This window comes from Leopardus geoffroyi, chromosome A1, assembly GCF_018350155.1.
Source record: "Leopardus geoffroyi isolate Oge1 chromosome A1, O.geoffroyi_Oge1_pat1.0, whole genome shotgun sequence".
Classification (NCBI taxonomy): Eukaryota; Metazoa; Chordata; class Mammalia; order Carnivora; family Felidae; genus Leopardus; species Leopardus geoffroyi.
In genome coordinates this window covers 89,359,162-89,383,717 of record NC_059326.1, presented here as the reverse complement: position 1 = coordinate 89,383,717, position 24,556 = coordinate 89,359,162, and the positions used below count along the sequence as shown (strand labels likewise).

General features: G+C 38.7%; 1 protein-coding gene across 1 annotated transcript; it reads left to right on the top strand.

Moving 5' to 3' along the window:
• The first annotated feature begins 9,823 nt into the window (after positions 1-9,823).
• On the top strand, positions 9,824-13,320 carry LOC123601333 (olfactory receptor 10). Its single transcript, XM_045484406.1, has one exon. The coding sequence runs from the start codon at positions 11,021-11,023 to the stop codon at positions 11,951-11,953; it is 933 nt and encodes a 310-aa protein (XP_045340362.1). The 5' UTR covers positions 9,824-11,020; the 3' UTR covers positions 11,954-13,320.
• The last annotated feature ends 11,236 nt before the right edge of the window (positions 13,321-24,556 follow it).

Genomic DNA, 24,556 nt, shown 5'->3' with positions numbered 1-24,556 from the left:
GTAGTAGTAGTAAAATGACACACTATTACAAATAAGGAATCTGCCTCATTTGATTTTTGGCTTTTCCTTTGCTTTTGTTCTCCAACAGTGTCTGCTTTATTCTTCATATTCAAACTAATAAAATTCTGGTGACTGCATAAATGCACCTAAGCATTTAATAACATGTTTCTTCATATAGACATTTTTAAACTTCAGAGGAGATGTGGAGAAATAGGCTTTAGAGCCTCAGTAACTCCATCCCCCTATGCTACTTTTACTTTATTCCTAAGCCCCTCACTATCTTACAATAATTGATCACTTTGGGGCTCTTCCTCCAGAGATGTTTCTGCAGAGTAAACAAGTGAAGTTCGCAGTGGTTTTTAAACGTGGGGACATCACGTTTCTCAAAGCTCCCTAGGCACTTGCTATAAAAGCTGCCTGCAACTACAAACTAAGTCTTTTGATCAGGCAGAAAGAACTCCCAGCCACCAGGTCAAATCAATGTCTTCTGGGTCTTTGGGCACAATGGACACGCTTTCAGCTGAGAGGTGCCAGAAACCGATTTAGCTAATAGAAACCCTAACCATACTAGATATACATTACTCTTGGTCCATTACAGAACCTCTTTTTTAAAAAAAAAAAAGTTTATTTATTTTTGAGAGAGGAAGACAGAGGATCTGAAGCAGGCTCCGTGCTGACAGCAAGGAGCCCAGTGTGGGGGTTGACTCACAAACCTTGAGATAATCTGAGCCAAACTCGGATGCTTAAGCAGCTGAGCTGCACAGATGTCCCTTCCTTTTTTTTTTTTTTTTTTTTCAACGTTTATTCATTTTTGGGACAGAGAGAGACAGAGCATGAACGGGGGAGGGGCAGAGAGAGAGGGAGACACAGAATCGGAAACAGGCTCCAGGCTCTGAGCCATCAGCCCAGAGCCCGACGCGGGGCTCGAACTCACGGACCGCGAGATCGTGACCTGGCTGAAGTCGGACGCTTAACCGACTGCGCCACCCAGGCGCCCCTTTTTTTTTTTTTTTTTTAAGACTCAAGATAATTTATTCCCCCTCCCACCCCCCAGTAAGGAAATGAAAAGAGGATAAGTACATGATTTGGGTGCATATAAGCATTTCTGAAAGCAGGACAAAACCAAGTAGTTTGTGGGCTAGAGCAGAAAACAGTAATAGTAAGAGAAGCAAAGGAAGGTGCTGGCAGTTTTTGCCATATCCCACTTTGCATCTTTGGTCCTAACTTGCTGTGCGGCAGATACATTTTACTCCATCTGAAGGTTTGATAATCTTGGCAAGGAGAAAACTCTGTTCTGCATCTTTCTGCTTTGGCAGTGATTTTGTTTATAGCAGGGAAAAGGGACCTGTGTGTCTGAGACAGCCCTAACATAGCTTCCCTTCTCCTCTCCCCAAGAATTCAGATCTCACACCCACACTAGGACTTTAAGTGGATGGTAAAGAGCATGACAAGAACATGACTTTTCACACACCAGACTGAAAACTGTGTGTGGAGGTGAGTATTGTTTGCTTTCAATTGCTCTGAATGCCAGGTTGTAGCTAGTAAGGACTGAAAAGCCAAGACTGTTCTTGTGAGCACCAAAATCAGACTTTCTACATTGGCATAAAACTAGGTTATTAATGCTTTTAAGGTTCTAGGAAGTTTTTTTTTTTTCTTAATTAAAAGGACACTTCAGTTTATAAAGATGACCCCTGGGGATGAACCCTCAATCTTTCCTCCCCTCTTTCTATCATTCTGACTGATCGGGATTGGCAGTGGTTTTGTTGAATAACTGGTAGCTCCTCCTTTTCTCTTCACTCAGTAAACATTTAGTGAGTGCCCGGTATGTGCCAGGCATTGGGAGTGATAACTACAAAGGGATTATATGCATAGCTACTTATAATAATACAGGCAGTGTTGTATGATAGTTTAGTGATCATGAACTTTGGAACCAGTGAGTTCTGACTTCAAGTCTTAGTTCTACCATGTATTGGGGATGTGGATTTGGCCTTAGGATTAAGTCATCATAGGCTTTAGTTTTCTACTCTGCAAAATGGGGCAGTGATATTAACAACCTCAGAGATTATATATGAATATAAAATAAGGCAATGCACATAAAGCACTTCATACATTGCAAGCTTGAGAAATGTTACCATTATTCCTATTATTCCATGTTACTATTATTAATTATCTATGGGATAACAGTTTAACTTTTGTATGTATAATCTTTTGTAATTTTCAAGATAACCCTATGAAAAGAATATTATGATATTGTTATTTTCATATTACAGATGAGTAAACCAAGAGCCATAAAGGTTAAAGACCTTCTCAAGTTTATACATGTAGTAAGTGGTTGATCCACGATTCAGACAGAGTCCTTGATTTCATGTTCAAGTTCCCTGAGTTGATTCAAACAAGAATCACTTAGTGAGTTAATCTATCATCAATTATGATGAATTTAACATCATCATTGGTTCTTTCCTTTATCAATTAAAAAATGCTTATTTATTTATTTTGAGAGAGGGAGACAGAGAGAGAGAGAGAGAGAGAGAGAGAGAGAGAGAATGACCAGGGGAGAGGCAGAGAGAGAGAGGGAATCCCAAGCAGGCTCTGCACTGTCAGCATAGAGCCAGATGTGGAGGCTCTATCCTACAAACTTAGAGATTATGACCTGAGTTGAAATCAAGAGTTGGACTCTTAATTGATTAAGGCACCCTGGAGCCCCATCCTTTATCAAATTTTAGCAAAACTCTCCAACTCCCTGATGAAGTTGTCCCTCTTATTGCAATTAATTCCTTTCTCTTCACCATTACTGCTTTTCTCTTGTCTTCTTAATTCTCCCAGTGGAGAATTTGAACAGTTTTCTATAAGAAAGACACTGAATGGTAGTTTTTAGTTTGATTATCATGATATCAAAAAATAAAAAGCGGCTGATCAAAAAGGATTTAAATAATATAACAGAAAGTGAGTTTAGAATAATAGTCATAAAATTAATCGCCGGGCTTGAAAACAGTATACAGGACAGCAGAGAATCCCTTGCTACAGAGATCAAGGGACTAAGGAACAGTCATGAGGAGCTGAAAAACGCTTTAAATGAAATGCAAAACAAAATGGAGACCACCACAGCTCGGATTGAAGAGGCAGAGGAGAGAATAGGTGAACTAGAAGATAAAGTTATGGAAAAAGAGGAAGCTGAGAGAAAGAGAGATAAAAAAATCCAGGAGTATGAGGGGAAAATTAGAGAACTAAGTGATACACTAAAAAGAAATAATATACGCATAATTGGTATCCCAGAGGAGGAAGAGAGAGGGAAAGGTGCTGAAGGGGTACTTGAAGAAATAATAGCTGAGAACTTCCCTGAACTGGGGAAGGAAAAAGGCATTGAAATCCAAGAGGCACAGAGAACTCCCTTCAGACGGAACCTGAATCGATCTTCGGCACGACATATCATAGTGAAACTGGCAAAATACAAGGATAAAGAGAAAATTCTGAAAGCAGCAAGGGGTAAACGTGCCCTCACATATAAAGGGAGACCTATAAGACTCGTGACTGATCTCTCTTTTGAAACTTGGCAGGCCAGAAAGAATTGGCACGAGATTTTCAGTGTGCTAGACAGAAAGAATATGCAGCCGAGAATCCTTTATCCAGCAAGTCTGTCATTTAGAATAGAAGGAGAGATAAAGGTCTTCCCAAACAAACAAAAACTGAAGGAATTTGTCACCACTAAACCAGCCCTACAAGAGATCCTAAGGGGGACCCTGTGAGACAAAATACCAGAGACATCACTACAAGCATAAAACATACAGACATCACAATGACTCTAAACCCATATCTTTCTATAATAACACTGAATGTAAATGGATTAAATGCGCCAACCAAAAGACATAGGGTATCAGAATGGATAAAAAAACAAGACCCATCTATTTGCTGTCTACAAGAGACTCATTTTAGACCTGAGGACACCTTTAGATTGAGAGTGAGGGGATGGAGAACTATTTATCATGCTACTGGAAGCCAAAAGAAAGCTGGAGTAGCCATACTTATATCAGACAAACTAGACTTTAAATTAAAGGCTGTAACAAGAGATGAAGAAGGACATTATATAATAGTTACAGGGTCTATCCATCAGGAAGAGCTAACAATTATAAATGTCTATGCGCCGAATACCGGAGCCCCCAAATATATAAAACAACTACTCATAAACATAAGCAACCTTATTGATAAGAATGTGGTAATTGCAGGGGACTTTAACACCCCACTTACAGAAATGGATAGATCATCTAGACACACGGTCAATAAAGAAACAAGGGCCCTGAATGAGACATTGGATCAGATGGACTTGACAGATATATTTAGAACTCTGCATCCCAAAGCAACAGAATATACTTTCTTCTCGAGTGCACATGGAACATTCTCCAAGATAGATCATATACTGGGTCACAAAACAGCCCTCCATAAGTTTACCAGAATTGAAATTATACCATGCATACTTTCAGACCACAATGCTATGAAGCTTGAAATCAACCACAGAAAAAAGTCTGGAAAACCTCCAAAAGCATGGAGGTTAAAGAGCACCCTACTAACGAATGAGTGGGTCAACCAGGCAATTAGAGAAGAAATAAAAAAATATATGGAAACAAACGAAAATGAAAATACAACAATCCAAACGCTTTGGGACGCAGCGAAGGCAGTCCTGAGAGGAAAATACATTGCAATCCAGGCCTATCTCAAGAAACAAGAAAAATCCCAAATACAAAATCTAACAGCACACCTAAAGGAAATGGAAGCAGAACAGCAAAGGCAGCCTAAACCCAGCAGAAGAAGAGAAATAATAAAGATCAGAGCAGAAATAAACAATATAGAGTCTAAAAAAACTGTAGAGCAGATCAACGAAACCAAGAGTTGGTTTTTTGAAAAAATAAACAAAATTGACAAACCTCTAGCCAGGCTTCTCAAAAAGAAAAGGGAGATGACCCAAATAGATAAAATCATGAATGAAAATGGAATTATTACAACCAATCCCTCAGAGATACAAACAATTATCAGGGAATACTATGAAAAATTATATGCCAACAAATTGGACAACCTAGAAGAAATGGACAAATTCCTGAACACCCACACTCTTCCAAAACTCAACCAGGAGGAAATAGAAAGCTTGAACAGACCCATAACCAGCGAAGAAATTGAATCGGTTATTAAAAATCTCCCAACAAATAAGAGTCCAGGACCAGATGGCTTCCCAGGGGAGTTCTACCAGACGTTTAAAGCAGAGATAATACCTATCCTTCTCAAGCTATTCCAAGAAATAGAAAGGGAAGGAAAACTTCCAGACTCATTCTATGAAGCCAGTATTACTTTGATTCCTAAACCAGATAGAGACCCAGTAAAAAAAGAGAACTACCGGCCAATATCCCTGATGAATATGGATGCAAAAATTCTCAATAAGATACTAGCAAATCGAATTCAACGGCATATAAAAAGAATTATTCACCATGATCAAGTGGGATTCATTCCTGGGATGCAGGGCTGGTTCAACATTCGCAAATCAATCAACGTGATACATCACATTAACAAAAAAAAAGAGAAGAACCATATGATCCTGTCAATCGATGCAGAAAAGGCCTTTGACAAAATCCAGCACCCTTTCTTAATAAAAACCCTTGAGAAAGTCGGGATAGAAGGAACATACTTAAAGATCATAAAAGCCATTTATGAAAAGCCCACAGCTAACATCATCCTCAACGGGGAAAAACTGAGAGCTTTTTCCCTGAGATCAGGAACACGACAGGGATGCCCACTCTCACCGCTGTTGTTTAACATAGTGCTGGAAGTTCTAGCATCAGCAATCAGACAACAAAAGGAAATCAAAGGCATCAAAATTGGCAAAGATGAAGTCAAGCTTTCGCTCTTTGCAGATGACATGATATTATACATGGAAAATCCGATAGACTCCACCAAAAGTCTGCTAGAATTGATACATGAATTCAGCAAAGTTGCAGGATACAAAATCAATGTACAGAAATCAGTTGCATTCTTATACACTAACAATGAAGCAACAGAAAGACAAATAAAGAAACTGATCCCATTCACAATTGCACCAAGAAGCATAAAATACCTAGGAATAAATCTAACCAAAGATGTAAAGGATCTGTATGCTGAAAACTATAGAAAGCTTACGAAGGAAATTGAAGAAGATTTAAAGAAATGGAAAGACATTCCCTGCTCATGGATTGGAAAAATAAATATTGTCAAAATGTCAATACTACCCAAAGCTATCTACACATTCAATGCAATCCCAATCAAAATTGCACCAGCATTCTTCTCGAAACGAGAACAAGCAATCCTAAAATTCATATGGAACCACAAAAGGCCCCGAATAGCCAAAGGAATTTTGAAGAAGAAGACCAAAGCAGGAGGCATCACAATCCCAGACTTTAGCCTCTACTACAAAGCTGTCATCATCAAGACAGCATGGTATTGGCACAAAAACAGACACATAGACCAATGGAATAGAATAGAAACCCCAGAACTAGACCCACAAACGTATGGTCAACTCATCTTTGACAAAGCAGGAAAGAACATCCAATGGAAAAAAGACAGCCTCTTTAACAAATGGTGCTGGGAGAACTGGACAGCAACATGCAGAAGGTTGAAACTAGACCACTTTCTCACACCATTCACAAAAATAAACTCAAAATGGATAAAGGACCTGAATGTGAGACAGGAAACCATCAAAACCTTAGAGGAGAAAGCAGGAAAAGACCTCTCTGACCTCAGCTGTAGCAATCTCTTACTCGACACATCCCCAAAGGCAAGGGAATTAAAAGCAAAAGTGAATTACTGGGACCTTATGAAGATAAAAAGCTTCTGCACAGCAAAGGAAACAACCAACAAAACTAAAAGGCAACCAACGGAATGGGAAAAGATATTTGCAAATGACATATCGGACAAAGGGCTAGTATCCAGAATCTATAAAGAGCTCACCAAACTCCACACCCGAAAAACAAATAACCCAGTGAAGAAATGGGCAGAAAACATGAATAGACACTTCTCTAAAGAAGACATCCGGATGGCCAACAGGCACATGAAAAGATGTTCAGCGTCGCTCCTTATCAGGGAAATACAAATCAAAACCACACTCAGGTATCACCTCACGCCAGTCAGAGTGGCCAAAATGAACAAATCAGGAGACTATAGATGCTGGCGAGGATGTGGAGAAACGGGAACCCTCTTGCACTGTTGGTGGGAATGCAAATTGGTGCAGCCGCTCTGGAAAACAGTGTGGAGGTTCCTCACAAAATTAAAAATAGACCTACCCTATGACCCAGCAATAGCACTGCTGGGAATTTATCCAAGGGATACAGGAGTACTGATGCATAGGGGCACTTGTACCCCAATGTTCATAGCAGCACTCTCAACAATAGCCAAATTATGGAAAGAGCCTAAATGTCCATCAACTGATGAATGGATAAAGAAATTGTGGTTTATATACACAATGGAATACTACGTGGCAATGAGAAAAAATGAAATATGGCCTTTTGTAGCAACGTGGATGGAACTGGAGAGTGTGATGCTAAGTGAAATAAGCCATACAGAGAAAGACAGATACCATATGGTTTCACTCTTATGTGGACCCTGAGAAACGTAACAGGAACCCGTGGGGGAGGGGGAGGAAAAAAGGAAAAAAAAAAAAAAAAAGAGGTTAGAGTGGGAGAGAGCCAAAGCATAAGAGACTGTTAAAAACTGAGAACAAACTGAGGGTTGATGGGGGGTGGGAGGGAGGAGAGGGTGGGTGATGGGTATTGAGGAGGGCACCTTTTGGGATGAGCACTGGGTGTTTTATGGAAACCAATTTGGACAATAAATTTCATATATTATAAGAAATTAAAAAAAATAAAAAAATAAAAAAAAAAGAAAAAAAAATAAAATAAAAAGCGACTGTCAGATCATTTTTATTACAGCTGGCTCTGTAATAAAGTTTTTATTGAATTGTAATAAAAACTGTAATAAAGTTTTACTGAATTGAGTTTTCTCCACCTGTATATGGGTTTTTGTTCCAGGTCTCTGTTTGCCAAGTTAATATTACTCAGATTTATAATATATGTCAGGCCTGCTTCCAGGAAGAACATGAAATTATTTGCAATTAAAAGCATAACAACTTGCAAAGTCTTCGTGGGCCCTGGAGCTGATTGAGACACAGAATCTCATGATGGCAAGATGCTGGTTTAGACAACAGATGTATGGAATTCAGGCTCAAATGGCTACAGATAGAAGATGGGGTAAACCTGGGTGTGTGAGGCAGATGGGATGCAGTGAAGACTGGGAACTGGAGACAAATGTCTGCTTAAAATTTATCTCCAGTAAATTATCATCTTAGATGAATATTGGCTTTGTGCTACTAGTCACAAACTTTTAAATGAGGTACTAGAAATTATAGTTTAACAAAATACCCTAATTTTAAAAGTTTTATCTGAGTCAAACAAAACAGGAGTTTCCAGCTTTGGTTCAAAGGTCACACACTTGAGATCTGTGGACAGATATTAACTGACTATACACTTATCACTTGCCAGGCACTTGACAATTGATGGAGATTTAATGATGAACAAAATAAATGTTCCTGTTTCCTCCCTGTTGCATCTCTGAGCTCCATCCCCAGGGTGTCTGGGAACCCAATCTTTCACTTATAAACTGGCTCTCCCATTACATCCCTTGTGTACCCCTCTTGCTTCTGTGTAATCCCAAATTACTCCCACTTAATTTTACTTCCCCTATCTCCTCTCTCTTGTTCTAGTTTTCATTATGGATTTTTAAATTTAAGTATCAATTGGTAAAAAATTATTCACCCTTACAGTATGTAAAACATTCCCTGTCAAATTTGTGTAACCAGTAATTCTAATGAAGCAAGATGACTGTGGACAAGGACACTAAGGCCCGGCCCTTACCATCTCAATATGCTCTGTGCAAAGGCATGAATAAGAGTGTAGCTAATGATCTATATACCAATGGAGAGATGAGATATTGTTGCAAGGAGGAAGGCTAGTGTCATTAAGAACAAGTCTTTCTGGGGCGCCTGGGTGGCCCAGTCGGTTAAGCGTCCGACTTCAGCCAGGTCACGATCTCGCGGCCCGTGAGTTCGAGCCCCATCTGGGCTGATGGCTCAGAGCCTGGAGCCTGTTTCAGATTCTGTGTCTCCCTCTCTCTCTGCCCCTCCCCCGTTCATGCTCTGTCTCTCTCTGTCCCAAAAATAAATAAATGTTGAAAAAAAAAAAAAAAGAACAAGTCTTTCTGAGCACAATGTGATTAGTAGAGGAGAAAATAAAATTTGAAAGACCTGGATATCTCAAAGCTTCTTGAAGTCAGTGGCAATCTATCTTGAAGGTAATCCTATGATGTATTTCTATTTAACAGAAGAGGGACAACTGGAGAAATCACAGAAAGAATCAACATGGAAATTATTCGTGACATGTATGGAAATAACCTTTTGCCTATTTGATTTTTCCTTCAACTTCTATTCAAGTGGAGTGAATTTGTTATCTAATTTTGATTTCTTTCTTGGTACCTTTATTTATAACTACTATTTAAGATAAGTGCTTAAATTAATTTACCCTCTTGCTCATTTATTTGAGATTTGTTGCCCTATTATCACTTGACTTTCCTGAAAGGTATGGACAGAAGCTACCCCCAAAAAGTGGATGTCCACAAAATTTTGTCCCACGAAACTGAGTGTCCCACTGCCTCTAGTACATAAGGACCAGTATTTTAAAATGAATCTCTCTGCCTTATATTTGACTCAAATGTTATAGAGGGTGGGAAAGATTCAATCATATGTAGTATTTATAAGAAAATGATTTTTTAAATGGTTGTATGATTCTTGGAGTATTCATCCAGAATAGTTTCATCCACATGAAAAATTAAACAGGTCAGGAGAGTAAAGAGGAGGGGAGAGAATTTGCAAATATTCATTTGAAATAAGCAGTAGTCTGAGTCTGAAACCATCCCCTTCCAACAGGAAAGGGTGTTTTAAAGTACCTGCCCCATCACATTAATAGGTGTGCAGATGGGAGACTTCAACAGAACTACTTGGAGATTTCACTAATTGCATATTTTAGTTGGGAGTACACAGAGTGAACCAGGGGCAGAAAAACCAGGAAATTCTGGGGGATGAGAAAAGTGCCAATAGCTTCTATAGTGATAGATTCAAGAAAGTCTTGGCTGCTGCAATGTTTTTGAGACAAATGATGGAAGAGACTTTCCTGTGTGTTGGAGGAGGGTGATGGTGAAGGGAGAGTTAGTGCAGGGTTGTCCTGAGTCTAATCCATTAGAGCCACCAGAGGGACAAAGGGAAAAAGTAGCATGATGCTGGGAGAGAATGCTGGATCTCCAGAAGCTGCAAAAGGTGATGTAAGCTTCATGGGAGATGCACCAGTCCAGGCTGGGGACCCACAGGCCCATTGTCCCAGTAAAGAGGCTTATAAGAACCCACCACTTTTCCCATGAGAGAAGAGTCAGCTCTTTAAACACCTCCCAGGCTCAGATTGGAAGAGTAAGAACTTTTTTGTAACTCTTTTCCTCCCCCTTTGCATGGCCCAAACAGGAAGACCCTATGGCCCTACTGTCATGCTGGCAGAGAAAGGGTGGGGAGAGAGAGAAGCTGCCCACAGCCCATCCCTCACGCACAAGGGGTTACCTGGAAGGAGTGATAGCTGGTGGAGGACAAGACTGAATGCTAAGTGAGGCTTTCAGTTGTTGGTATTCATGGGATTGGGTTTTCAAATTAGTGGATTTAGATTCTGTTTGTAACTGAAATTGGTTGTGATACATTTATTACTGTGGAGGTCATGTATCTGCTGGAGTTTTCATCCAGTTGCAGGGGGAAATAGATGGAAAGGACAAGAGAAAACAAAAATGTAGAATTTAGCTCACATCTAAGGACCCATGCTTGTCCTTTAAATCCATTATGTGTATTAATTACCCACTTGTTATTCTTAAATCCCACAACAGAGGGTGTGGGATCTCCTGAAGTGATAGGGCTGAAGAGGAGATGGAAACAGCTAATGAGAGCACAGGTGGGGATTTCATCTTAGTGGGCTTCTCTGAGCGGCCCAAGTTAGAACTGATCCTCTCTCTCTTTGTCCTGATGTTCTACACCATAACTCTTGTGGGCAACGTGGCCATAATCCTATTCTCTATCCTGGATGCTGGACTTCATACACCCATGTACTTCTTCCTCAGAAACCTCTCTGTGCTTGACCTCTGCTTCACCACCAGCATTGTGCCCCAGATGCTGGTGAACATGTGGGGAGGTAACAAAAAGATCAGCTATGCTGGCTGCATGGTCCAGTACTGGGTGGCCTTGGCACTTGGCTCCACAGAGTGTGTGCTCCTTGCGGTGATGGCAGTTGATCGCTATGTTGCAGTTTGCTGGCCTCTACACTATACCTCCATCATGCACCCCAGGCTGTGCCACCTCCTGGCAGCAGCTTCCTGGTCCTCTGGTTTTGCTAACTCCTTTCTCCAGTCCTCAATGGCCATGGTGCTGCCTCTATGTGGAAACCGGCGTGTGGACCATTTCTTCTGTGAACTATTGATCATTGTTAAACTCTCCTGCGTTGATACTGGCCCGACAGAATCTAAAATGTTTATTGCCCGGCTAATCATCCTAGGCATGCCTGTCTCCATCATCCTGACCACTTACGTGTGCATCGCCAGGGCAGTAGTAAAAATGCGCTCAGCAGAGGGAAGGAAAAAGGCCTTTAGGACCTGTGCCTCCCACCTAATGGTAGTCTCACTCTTCTATGGGACCATTATGTTTTTGTATCTGCAGCCCAAGGACAACTACTCCCAGGACCAGAGCAAAGCACTGGCAGTGCTTTACATGATTCTTGCACCCACACTCAACCCTCTGGTCTACACACTGAGGAATAAGGATGTGAAGAAAGCAGTCAGGAGCTTGATGGGGACGGAGCAGGTATAGGGAGATCAAGAGTGGGAAGAAAGGTGAGGCAGCCACTGGCGACACAACTTGTGGTGTACTTGCTTTAACTGCGCTTGTTTTATGTTTCTGTGAGGGGGTTGGAAAATCTGCTGTGTGCTCTTCTCTAGCTATTCCTGGGATCTTTACAGGGTGGGGACTCACCAGAAGGAAACCTAACCATCCCTTAAAGGAACCTCTGGCCAAGGCAATCTCCCCTGGCAAGTAATTCTGTGTCCCACTGTTAATGTTTTTCTATTTTCAATGCATGGTTACTAGCTTATTCAAATGCCACCAAACATACTCCTAGATGTTCCAATAGCATCGATGATCACTCTGCTACATTTATTAAGCAGCAACATGGCCATAGACGTTTCTTCATTTTCTCCATCACCACTTTCACTATACCATCATCAAAACAGTTGGGAAAATGGAGGATTTAGTCAGTAACATACAATGCAATACTTGTCCATCATGAATAAGTATATGCGGAACAAGAAAAAAGAATAAGAATCAAGTAGACAGAGACTACACAGTATACCGAGGATCCTGTTTCTTAGAATTGAAAGGAGTACCATGACTTCAAGGCAAGGCTTTAGGACATGCAAATTTTATCTAATTTAGTGTTTGAATAATAAGAATAAACATGTTCGCTTGCTGGAGCTATAAGACAGTTTGTAAATTTTAAAATCACGCAAAAAAAAATGAATAAAGAGAACTGTGAGTTAAGTAGAGACAAGGCAACTGATGTCAATGAGATTCTAAACAGAATTCTCTGCTTACTTTCATAGGAGAGAAGTGCAGAATTAAAAAGCACTATTTGAGTACAGAAGTGAAAGCAAAAGGAGTCAGGGGGCTTGATTTGCACAGCTACATCCAATGGTTTTCACACAACAGTGATCCGTGGTTCCAAATCCACATTGGCATTAACAAGTTGCTCAGTAATTCTGTGGCCTAATATGGGACCCAAGTGCATCCTAATTTTCTGAAGTTTGTCTCAGCATATAATGACATATCCTTGTAAGAGGAAGTCTGCATTAATTAAAACAAGACTTGAGAAAAACACCCTCTCATTTTCAGAAGAGCACAGTCTTTTCTTATGTGGTTCTGGATGTCATGCTATTATGCCCAGCTACGATAGACTGGAGGCATTACTTTCTTAACTTGCTCATCCATGTGCTTAGAAAGGAGCCTAACACTCTGTAAATAATTAATAGGCTGAATGAATGGATGGACTGAATGAATGCATGGATATGGGAAGATGCCAAAGTTTAGAATGCTACATGCAACATTTCATTCTATAGGATGAGCATTTTGTATTGGCAAGTGACTAAAGGTGCAGATTGAAAATAAAATTATCATATATATGACCAGCTGCAGCCATGTCTACTGAACTCCACTGTAATAACCACACTAAATCACAATAGGCAGGGATTAGTCCAAATAAAAATCATTACTTCAAAGGGAGAAAAAAAACTGTAGTGTTTTAACAGCTTTTCAATTAGAGCAGTGGTTCTCAACAAGAGGCAGTTTTGCATCACTCCCACCCTTGCAGGGGATGCTTGCAATATCTAGAGACATTTTTGGTGATCACAACCTAGGAGGGAGGTATTACTGGCATCTCGTAAGTAGAGACCAGGGATGCTGCTAAATATTGTACAATGCACAGGATAGTCTTCTACAACAAAGAACTATCCAGTCCCAAATGTCAACAGCACTGAGGTTGAGAAGCCCTAAATTAGAGAAATAAATATTATGGATGTTCTGATCAAAGACATAACACTTATGAAGGCCACATATTCATGACAGTAGGTAAATTGATATCATTTGAGTTTTTATGAAGTCAGTGATCACTCAGTGTCAGAAAGGGTCTAACTAGGAAAATAGAAACAACTTTAAATATTTACAATGGAGGCCATTTAATGCAGAGCATTGGTGACACAAGTGATAAAAGAACTGCAAATCCAAACAGGAGATACTGAGGAAACCCTGAGATTAGTAACAGTATGAAGTTGCTAACATCCCTAGACTTAAGATAGAAGGAGAGTTGGTATTAGAAGAACCCAAGGGGCAGGGTCATCTGGAAGAAACTGCAACCAACATGGCAGGCCACTCTTGCAGGAACAGGAGCAGCCTTCCTCTACTACTGCCTGAGGTGCCACCTGAAGTGGACTTGGAGGGGGTACTAGCTCACCTTATCCCTTTATTCTCTCCCCAGATATTCTATGGATATGGGAACCAAGGAAATACAGCCTGCAGGTTCATTAGCACCTCATCCCATCCCCACTCTACCCCACCACAAACTAAATAGATCAAGGAAGGGCAATAACTGTATCTGGAGACCAATACGCTTAGGGTTGTTACCATTAATCTTTATTACATTCTGCATCCATTCTTACCTTCTATGAATATTTCCTCTCATAGAAAATTCAGGCCCTTACCTTCATAGGCAACTCCCCACCTCTCTCCAGCAAGGTGGCCACATGTCCTGCAAGTTTTGTGTCCATCTCAAGCCCGTTATTTCAGGACTGTCCACTGTACTTTTCATCTCATCTGAGTGACTTCTCAGGGTTGATGGTCTATAAATAGAATAGAAAATAATTCGCTAATATAGACATAAAAATAGCCACAGTCTTCATTCCTGTAATGAGTCATGAGACCACTGCTGGTATTGATTTCAATCACATGATTTTATGATCCAGTTCATGTTATTTTTGCTTTCAAACACTACCTGGTCTACCAACCTTTTGTTTCTGGAAGCTATGAGCCTTTGTTGGACTGTCATAGTTTTTGAATGACACTATCAAACATGGCAGTACTAAGACTTACCCAGAGAATTCCATGGGTTCTAAACATAGTGTTTCTTATCCTCATTGTATAGGATGCAACACATCCTATATGTGGGTTGCATACATGCAACCCATATAAAAAACCAATACTCTTAACTAACTGTCAGTTCAATGGAGTCATGGCATGAGGGCCCACCACACCAGGTGAAGTCATAACCATTGTGTCCTCTTGTTAACACACTTATCTTTTGAGAACTAAGCCCTCAAGAGCAGCACAGTTTAAGGTTGTGGGGATGGAAAGAAAAACTTAAGTGGGATATTAGGTGATGAAAGTATTCACACTCATTTCTGCTCCTTGATTCCCAGACCCATGTATTCTGTCTTTGGGGAAAAAGTATACCAGATATACAAAGCATATAATACATGATATATATACCCATAGGATGTTACATCAAAGCTGATGAGATAACATTTTTTTCAGTAGGTCATCCAAACTGTCTATCAGGGTACTTACTTCTAGATATTGTGGTACACGGAAAGAACAATACCTTTTATGGACATGAAGTCATTGTTACATTTTGGTTATGTTGAAATGAGCTTGGAAGGGTGCTATGTGGAATACCATGATGATGAATGAGGCATTCCTTAAGTCCACAGATAATGATGCAGAAGCATAGCAGAGAAGGAAGGCAAATCCATATGTAGAATATGTCCTGTTACAGTGGTGAAAATTTTTATGTTGGAATAAACCTGCCCTTAGAAAGATAGCTTGAGGATTCAGGAAATGGCAGATAGTTAAGGCTCCATGTAAAACTTTAGTTTTTGCAGTGAATGCCCTCACATCTAGTGGTAGGCAGATCAACATAGTAAGGAAAAATCTATGCCACTGAGCCTGTGCATAGCTTCCATTCCCAGCCCCCCTGCCAGTTTATACACAGGCCCACTGAGTAACTATTGGAGTGGCTGAAGAAAGAGGCTGACTGATATCCACCCACATACTCAGAAATATTCTCACCTCCTGTGCCTCTTCTTAGAAGCTTCTCTATATATACCTTCCTCAGGGCCCATTAACAATCTGGGATTTGTTTCTTGAAAAGAAAATGTCAGAAGAGGATATGACTTTGCACTAAAACCCTAAGACTTTTTGTGTTATTTACCTATTGGGCTTTTTCAGAGGATCTACCCAGAATCCCTATTTGCCCTAACTTATGAAACATTGGAGTTGGATCTATTAGTCCTTAAAACCCACGTGGAAGACTGGCTTTTACTGTAGCCTGTATTTGCCCTACAGCATTGAGACAGTCATGTGGACTGATGGGGGGGGGGGGGTGGGAAGCCTGGAGCAACGTAACCAAATATGGCATATCTTGCATTCCAAATCCAAAGTGGCTCAGCCACTGCTGTGACTCTTTCTTACAGGTAACTGTTCAAGTGTAGCACCTTTTTTTTCACTTTAAAGGAGATTTAGGGGATATCTATTCATGCTCTACATGAATGAATGTTACATTTCTTCCTTGAAATGATAGGCTCATGGGTCCTATCTCCTACCTGTTGTCATGCATGTATTTTATGAAGGCATAAGATACTCACAATTCAATGCACATCAGATCCATCTGGCCTGATGTCTAGTGGACAGCACAATGTACTGTGAGATTTTATTTGATCAGGGTTTCTATGGACTATATTTTGACAGAAGACAGAAGAGTTGAGATACCTCTGAGGAAACATGATAAAAATATACTGCTGTCCATTTCAAGTGAAATTGTACTGTTTTTGACAATCCTTGCTGATTTACATAGAGAAATTCTTATTTTCCACATAAGGAGCTGTGTTGGTTTGCTCGAGGAAAGATGCCAAATATTCCACAGAAGCTACAATTTTTGTAACTTCCTGATTAACTTTAGGTAATCTATATTTGTTCCACAAGACCCAGTGGCCTTGGCATTAGGTAAACAAGCAAGTTAAATGGAAACAGGACAGTGATGATCCCTCTCGTATATTTAATGATGGTTGTAATCCCTGCAATTTTTACCAGAGTTGCAATATTGGTTTTCTCTATGATTTTACTATAGAGAAATACTTCTAGGGGCTTCAACTTGGTTTTCTTGCCAAATTAGCTCTCCTTCCATATGCATTTATGTGAAAGAATATTTCCTCCAACTATGTATTCAAGACCAGGAGAAATAAACACAGAATTAATCTATGGATGCACTAGACCAACTTTGACATGGATTTGGCCCAAACTCTATTTATCACATGACTTCTAGAAGTTCCCAGACTGGCCCTTCAAATTTGCATATTTCCCTTTGTCTAATGCAGAGTCACTGGTAAGTAATTGCAGATCCCTTTAAGGAAAGGTAAGGGACATCTATGCTTCATTGCCTTAATCTATAAAATGATAATTCCAATGTTTCACGTTTTTTTAATAGTCTTGAGGTATTTTTTTTAACACTTACCATGTCATGAATTCATAGGAAGTGGGTTCCAGCAGCTCAGCCTCCTTTAGTTTTCACAAAGTATTCTTCTCTGGATGGAGTAGGCTTGCCCTTCAGTTGAACTCAAGTACCTTTCTCTTTGGCTTCTTCCGATTTCTGATCATTTTCCTTCACATATTTCGGGTAGCTATCTCAGCTTTTTGAGTGTTTAATATGCTCAATATGTACATTAATTTTCTTGGCAAGAATCTTGCCCTTAACTTGTTTGTTTACATCAATGCCAACAGCATCTGGGTGACACTGTAGACTCTTCTAGTTTTGCCATGTTAATATTTGTGAGGCACTCCTTTTTGAACAGTGCCCATTCCCTTGTGTCTACAATATCACTTTTCTTGTAGATTCACATATATGTGGACAAAGGAACAACTCCAACTCCTTTTTCTAAAAGGCCTAGAGAATATAGTGAGTGCCTCCCCTCTTTCCCTTTGTGTTGGTCATTTTGGCGAATTATTGGAAGATGGTGGTCTGGCCAAAAGGCAATAACAATTTATTTTTTTAATTTTTAATTTTTTTTGTCTTTAGCATATTCCTATTACAACATTTTAGTAATTATTGCTATAAGTAGTTGTGTTTTTAAATTAAGTTTTTATTTTAATTCCAGTTAGTTAATATTCAGTGTAATATTAGTTTCAGGTGTAAATATAGTGATTCAACACTTCCATACAACACCGTGTGCTCATCACAAGTGCACTCCTTAATTCCCATAAACTGTTTAACCTATCCTCCCACCTGCCTCCCCTCTGGTAATCATCAGTTTGTTCTTTATAGTTAAGAGTCAGTGTTCTAGGGGTGCCTGGGTGGCTCAGTCAGTTAAGCATCTGACTTCAGCTCAGGTCATGACCTTGTGGTCCGTGAGTTTGAGGCCCACATTGGGCTCTGTGCTGACAGCTCAGAGCCAGGAGCCTGCTTTGAATTCTGTGTCTTCCCCTCTCTCTGCTCTTCCCCCTCTTGCACTCTGTCTCTCTCTCTCAAAGATAAATAAACATTAAAAAAATCAGTGTTCTATAGTTTTCAGAGTACAGATCTTTCACCTATTTGGTTAGGTTTATTACTAGGGATCTTATGGTTTTGGTGCAATTGTAAATGGGGGTTGATTCCTTAATTTTTTCTTTCTTCTGTTTCATTATTGGTGTATAGAAATGCAATAGAAATGCATCTGTACATTGATTTTATATATTGTTATTTTACCTGAAATCACTTACCAGTTCTAGCAGTTTTTTGTGGAGGCTTTCAGTTTTCTACATAGAATATCATATCATCTGCAAATAGTGAAAGTTTTACTTCTTCCTTGCTGACTTGGATGCCTTTTATTTCTTTTTTTTTTTGTCTCATTGCTGTGGCTAGGATTTCCAATACTATGTTCGATAACAGTGGTGACAGTGTTCCTGACCACAGAGGAAAAGTTCTGAGTTTTTCCCCATTAAGGATGATGTTACCTGTGGTTTTTCATAAATGTCCTTTATGATCTTGAGGTGTGTTCCCTCTAACCCTACTTTATTAAGGGTTTTTATGATGAATGGATGTTGGACTTTGTCAAATGCTTTTTCTGCCTGTATTAAAATGGTCATATGGTTCTTATCCTTTCTCCTATTGATTTGATGTATCATGTTGATTGATTTGCAAATATTGAACAACCTTGCAACCCATTGATCATCTTAAATGATTCTTTTAATGTACTGTTGGATTGAATTTGCTAGTATTTTGTGAATTTTTGCATCCATGTTCATTAGGGATATTGGCCTGTAGTTCTCTTTTTTTTTTTTTTTTTTTTTTTTTTTTTTGTAGTGTCTTTATCTGGTTTTGATATTAGGTAATGCTGATCTCATAGATTGAATCTGGAAGTTTTCCTTCCATTTATTTTTCTTTTTTTTTTTGGAATAGTTTGAGAACATGCATTAACTATTCTTTTTTTTTAATATATGAAATTTATTGTCAAATTGGTTTCCATACAACACCCAGTACTCATCCCAAAAGATGCCCTCTTCAATGCCCATCACCTACCTTCTCCTTCCTCCCACCCCCCATCAACCCTCCGTTTGTTCTCAGTTTTTTTTTTTTTTCAACGTTTATTTTTGGGACAGAGAGAGACAGAGCATGAATGGGGGAGGGGCAGAGAGAGAGGGAGACACAGAATCGGAAACAGGCTCCAGGCTCTGAGCCATCAGCCCAGAGCCCGACGCAGGGCTCGAACTCACAGACCGCGAGATCGTGACCTGGCTGAAGTCGGACGCTTAACCGACTGTGCCACCCAGGCGCCCCTGTTCTCAGTTTTTAAGAGTCTCTTATGCTTTGGCTCTCTCCCACTCTAACCTCTTTTTTTTCCTTCCCCTCCCCCATGGGTTTCTGTTAAGTTTCTCAGGATCCACACAAGAGTGAAACCATATGGTATCTGTCTTTCTCTGTATGGCTTATTTCACTTAGCATCACACTCTCCAGTTCCATCCACGTTGCCACAAAGGGCCATATTTCATTCTATCTCATTGTCACGTAGTACTCCATTGTGAATATAAACCACAATTTCTTTATCCACTCATCAGTTGATGGACATTTAGGCTGTTTCCACAATTTGGCTATTGTTGAAAGTGCTGCTGTAGACATTGGGGTACAAGTGCCCCTATGCATCAGCACTCCTGTATCCCTTGGGTAAATTCCTAGTAGTGCTATTGTTGTCTCTTGCCCGCTTTTAAATCAGATTTATGTTTTTGTGGTAAGTTGCATAAGTTTTTTGTATATTTTGGGTATTAACCCCTTATCTGATATTTCATTTGCAAGTACTTTCTCCCATCCAGAAGGTTGCCTTTCTGTTTTGATGATGGTTGCCTTCACTGTGCAAAAGCTTTTATATTGATGTAAACCCAATAGTTTATTTTTACTTTTCTTTCTCTTTCCTGAAAAGACATATCCATAAATATGTTGTTAAGGCTGATGTCTGCAGGAATTTTGTGGTTTCACATATCACATTTAGGCTTTAATCCATTAGTTTTGTGTATGGCTTGAGAAAGTGCTCCAATTTCATTATTTTACATGCAACTGTCTAGTTTTTCCAAAACCATTTATTGGAAGGATTATCTTTTCCTCATCATATAGTCTTGCCTCCTTAATTGACCATATAGTTCAGGCTTATTTCTGGGCACTCTATTCTGTTCCATTCATCTCTCTATTTTTCTGCCAGTAGCCTGCTGCTTTAATTACTGTAACTTTGTAGTATGTTTTAAAATCTAGAATTGTGTGCTGCCCAGCTTAGTTCTTTCTCAATATTTCTTTAATTATTCAAGGTGTTTTGTGGTTTTGATAAAATTTTAGTATTACTTGTTCTAGTTCCATGAAAAGCGCTATTAGAATTTTGACAAAGATTGCATTGACTCTATACATTGCTTTGAGTAGTATCTTCATTTTATTTATTTAATTTTCAAAGCTTATTTATTTATTTTGAGAGAGAGAGAGAGAGAGAGAATGAATCAATGAATGAATGAGTGGGTCAGAGGAGCAGAGGGAGAGAGGAAAAGAATCCCAGGCAGGCTCCATGTTCAGCACGAAGACTGATTCTGGGCTTGATCCCTCCAACTGTGAGATCATGACCTGAGCTGAGACCAAGAGTTGGAAGCTCAACTGACTGAACCATCTAGGTGTCCCAGTATGGACATTTTAACCAAATTAATTCTTCTGGATGCGTGGGTGGTCAGTTGACTGGGCGTCCTGCTTCGGCTCAGGTCATGATCTCACAGCTCGTGAGTTCGAGCCCCGCATCGGGCTCTGTGCTCGCAGCTCAGAGCCTGGAGCCTGCTTCAGATTCTGTGTCTTCCTCTCTCTCTTGCTCCATCCCCACTAATGCTCTGTCTCTCTCTGTCTTAAAAATAAATGAAACATAAAATAAATTAAAAACACATGTTAATTCTTCCAATCTATTAGCATGGTGTGTGTGTGTGTGTGTATAATTTTTTTGAAAAATACACTTATGTTCTCACATTTCTGGAGGTTGAAGGTCCAAGAGCAAGGTACCTGTTGGGTTGATTTCTTTTGAGACCTATCTCTTTGACTTGAAGATGATCACCCTCTTGCTGCTTCTTCAGATAATTGTCTCACTGTGCATATGTGCCCCTGGAATCTCTTGGACTGTATGTACTAATCAACTCTTTTTAAAAACTTTTTATTTAAATTCCAGCTAACATACAGTGTAATATTACTTTCAGGTTTACTGAAACACTTCCTGCATCACCCAGTGCTCATCACAAGTGTACTCCTTAATCCCTATACACTATTTCGCCCAATCCCAACACCCACCTCCCCTCTGGTAACCATCAGTTTGTTCTCTATAGTTAAGAGTCTGTTTCTTGGTTTGCCTCTCTCTATTTATTTTAATTGTAGCATTATCTAAAATAGCTCAGTGTTGGAAACAGCTCAAGTGTTCATCAACTGATAAATGCATAAAGAAGATGTGGTTATATATACACAATGGAATATTACCAGCCATAAAATGGAATATATATACACAATGGAATATTGTATATATACAATGGAATATTACCAGCCATAATGAAATCTTGCCATTTGCAATGAGTGGATTGAGCTAGAGAGTATTATGCTAAGTGAAGCAAGTCAGTGAAAGACAAATCCCATATGATTTCACTCATATGTGCAATTTATGTAGCATGGTATATCTTTCCATTCGACTATGTCATGTTCAATTTCTTTCAACATATTATAGTTTTCAGAGTATAGATCCAGACTTTTGGTTGTTAAAAGTTATTTTTATTATTAATTCAATTTCATGAGTAATAATCAGTCTGTTGAAAATTTCTATTTCTTCTTGGTTCATATTGGAAATGTGTGTGTGTGTGTGTTTACATTTATCCATTCTTTCTAGATTGAAAAGTTTGTTGACATAAAATATTTTCTTACAATCCTTTGTGTTTCTGTGTGTCAGTTATTTTTCCTGCCTCATTTCTGATTTTATTTATTTGACTCCTCTGTCTTTTTTTATTGATGAGTCTGGCTTGAGATTTGTCAATTTTGTTGTATTTTGAAAGAATCAGCTCTTGGTTTTATTGAATTTTCTATTTCTATTTCAGTCCCTATTTCATTTATTTCTGCTTGAATCTTTATTATTTCCACTTTCTACTAGATTTGGGCACTATTTGTTCTTCATTTTCTACTTCCTTTAGGTGTAAAGTTAGGTTGTTTATTTGAGATTTTTCTTGTTTCTAGAGAAGGCCTGTATTGCTATAAACTTCCCTTTTAGAACTGCTTTTGCAAGGATTTTTGATCATTGAGTTTTCATTTTCATTTGTCTCCACATATTTTTTTGTTTTCTCTTTGATTTCTTTGTTGATCCAGTTATTGGGTAGTAGCATGTTGCATAGTCTTCACATCTTTTTTTCCCCCAGTTTTTTTCTTGTAGTTTATGTCTTATTTTATACTGTTATCATCAGAAAAGGTGCTCAACATGATTTTAATCTTCTTAAGTTTATAGGGCCACTGCTTTTGTGGCCTAATATGTGATCTACTCTGGAAAATGTTTCTTGTACACTTGAAAAGAATGTGCATTCTGTTGTTTTTGAATGAAATGTTCTGCATATCTCTGCTATGTCCATCTGGTCTGGTGTTCCATTTATAACCACCGTTTCCTTGTTGACTTTCTGCCTGGAGGATCTATCTGTAGATATAAGTGGGGTGTTGAAGTCTTCTATTATTATTTATTACTGTCAATTTTTCCCTACAAGTCTTTAAATGTTGCATTATGTATTTAGGTTCTTCTCTGTTGGGTGCATAGATATTTACAATTGTTATAAACTCTTGTTGTATTGATGCCTTCATCACTATGGAGTGTCCTTCTTTGTCTCTTGCTATAGTCTTTGTTTTAAAGTCTATTTTGTCTGATAAAAATATTGCTAACCTGCCTTATTTTTTTTTTAACTTCCATTTGAATGGAATATGTTTTTCCAGCTCCTCATTTTCAACCTTGATGGTTCTTCAGGTCCAAAATGAGTCTCTTATAGGCAACACATCGATGGGTGTTTTAAAAAATTCATTTAGTCACCTTGTATCTTTGATGGAACAGCTAGCTCATTTACATTTAAGGTAAGTATTGATAGACATGTACTTATTGTCATTTTGTTCATTGTTTTCTGGTTGTTTGGTAGCTCTGCTCTGCTCTCTTCTTTTCTCTCTTCTTTTGTGGTTTATTGGCTTTTCTTATGTTAAGCTTGGCTTTCTTTCTCTTTATTGTTTCTGTATCTAACACGGGCTTTTGATTCATCATTACCACTAGGTTTATGTATAACACCTTATTTGTATAGCAGTCTATATTAAATTGATGGTCACCTAAGTTCAGAGTCTAAAAGAACTAAATTTTTATGGAGTTATTATTCTAACTGTATTCAATTTTAGGGCAGATATTTCTTCCGAGTTAATTTATCCCTTTATCATTATTATAGTTACCTCCATCATAACCACATAATTTTGTCTCACATTTTATATGTTTAATTTAGCTTTATGTCAATTAGCCTACTGTAGTTTTTTTTTCCTTTTTAATTTCAATCTTTGAGTGTCTTCATGCATTAGTTATTTCTATTGTAAAAAGAATGTAGTTGAATTGTGTTACATCATTAGTAAATCTTTGTATTCTGGCTCTAACCCCCAGTTTTCTCTTTCCCAAGGAGCTTTGAAGCACAGAGGTCTGTGCTGTAAGAGTCACAAATGTGCTGAGAGCAGCTGCACTTTTAGCATGAAGCTTACTACTTTTTCTTCATCAGATTAACTTTATATTTATTTGAGGCAGTTATTAAAAATTGTTTATAAGAATTTTACTGAGAATTTTGACTGTTTTCAAGAAAAAATTAATTTTCTATTTATCATTCTGTGATATATAAGAATTGCTAAGTACTTTGATAAAAGTACAACACTGCCCACATAAAAATATTAACTATTGACACAACAATATGCTTGTACAAAATAGAATGTGTAAGAATTCAAGAAATACTTCTAGTGATGTAAATAGATACAAAATTGTGCACACACAAGGTAACATGGGGTCTTATGAAGTATTTGAGAATGGGCAATACTTTTGTGCTCTGGGGAATGGTGATCAGTATTCACAGAGTGAAGGGAGCATGGTTATATGTACACTTATATATCACACTCCATGATTAAACTAGACATAATCAGCAGCATATGGTAAATTCAAGCATTGTTTGGATCCAAAATATACAACAGTGCAGATATAAAATTTTCTGTCTAGTGAAGGCAGTCCAGCATAATCCAGCAATTGTAGTTACTGTACTTTAACTGATAGATATGTCTCATTATGGAGGAACTCTTAGAAA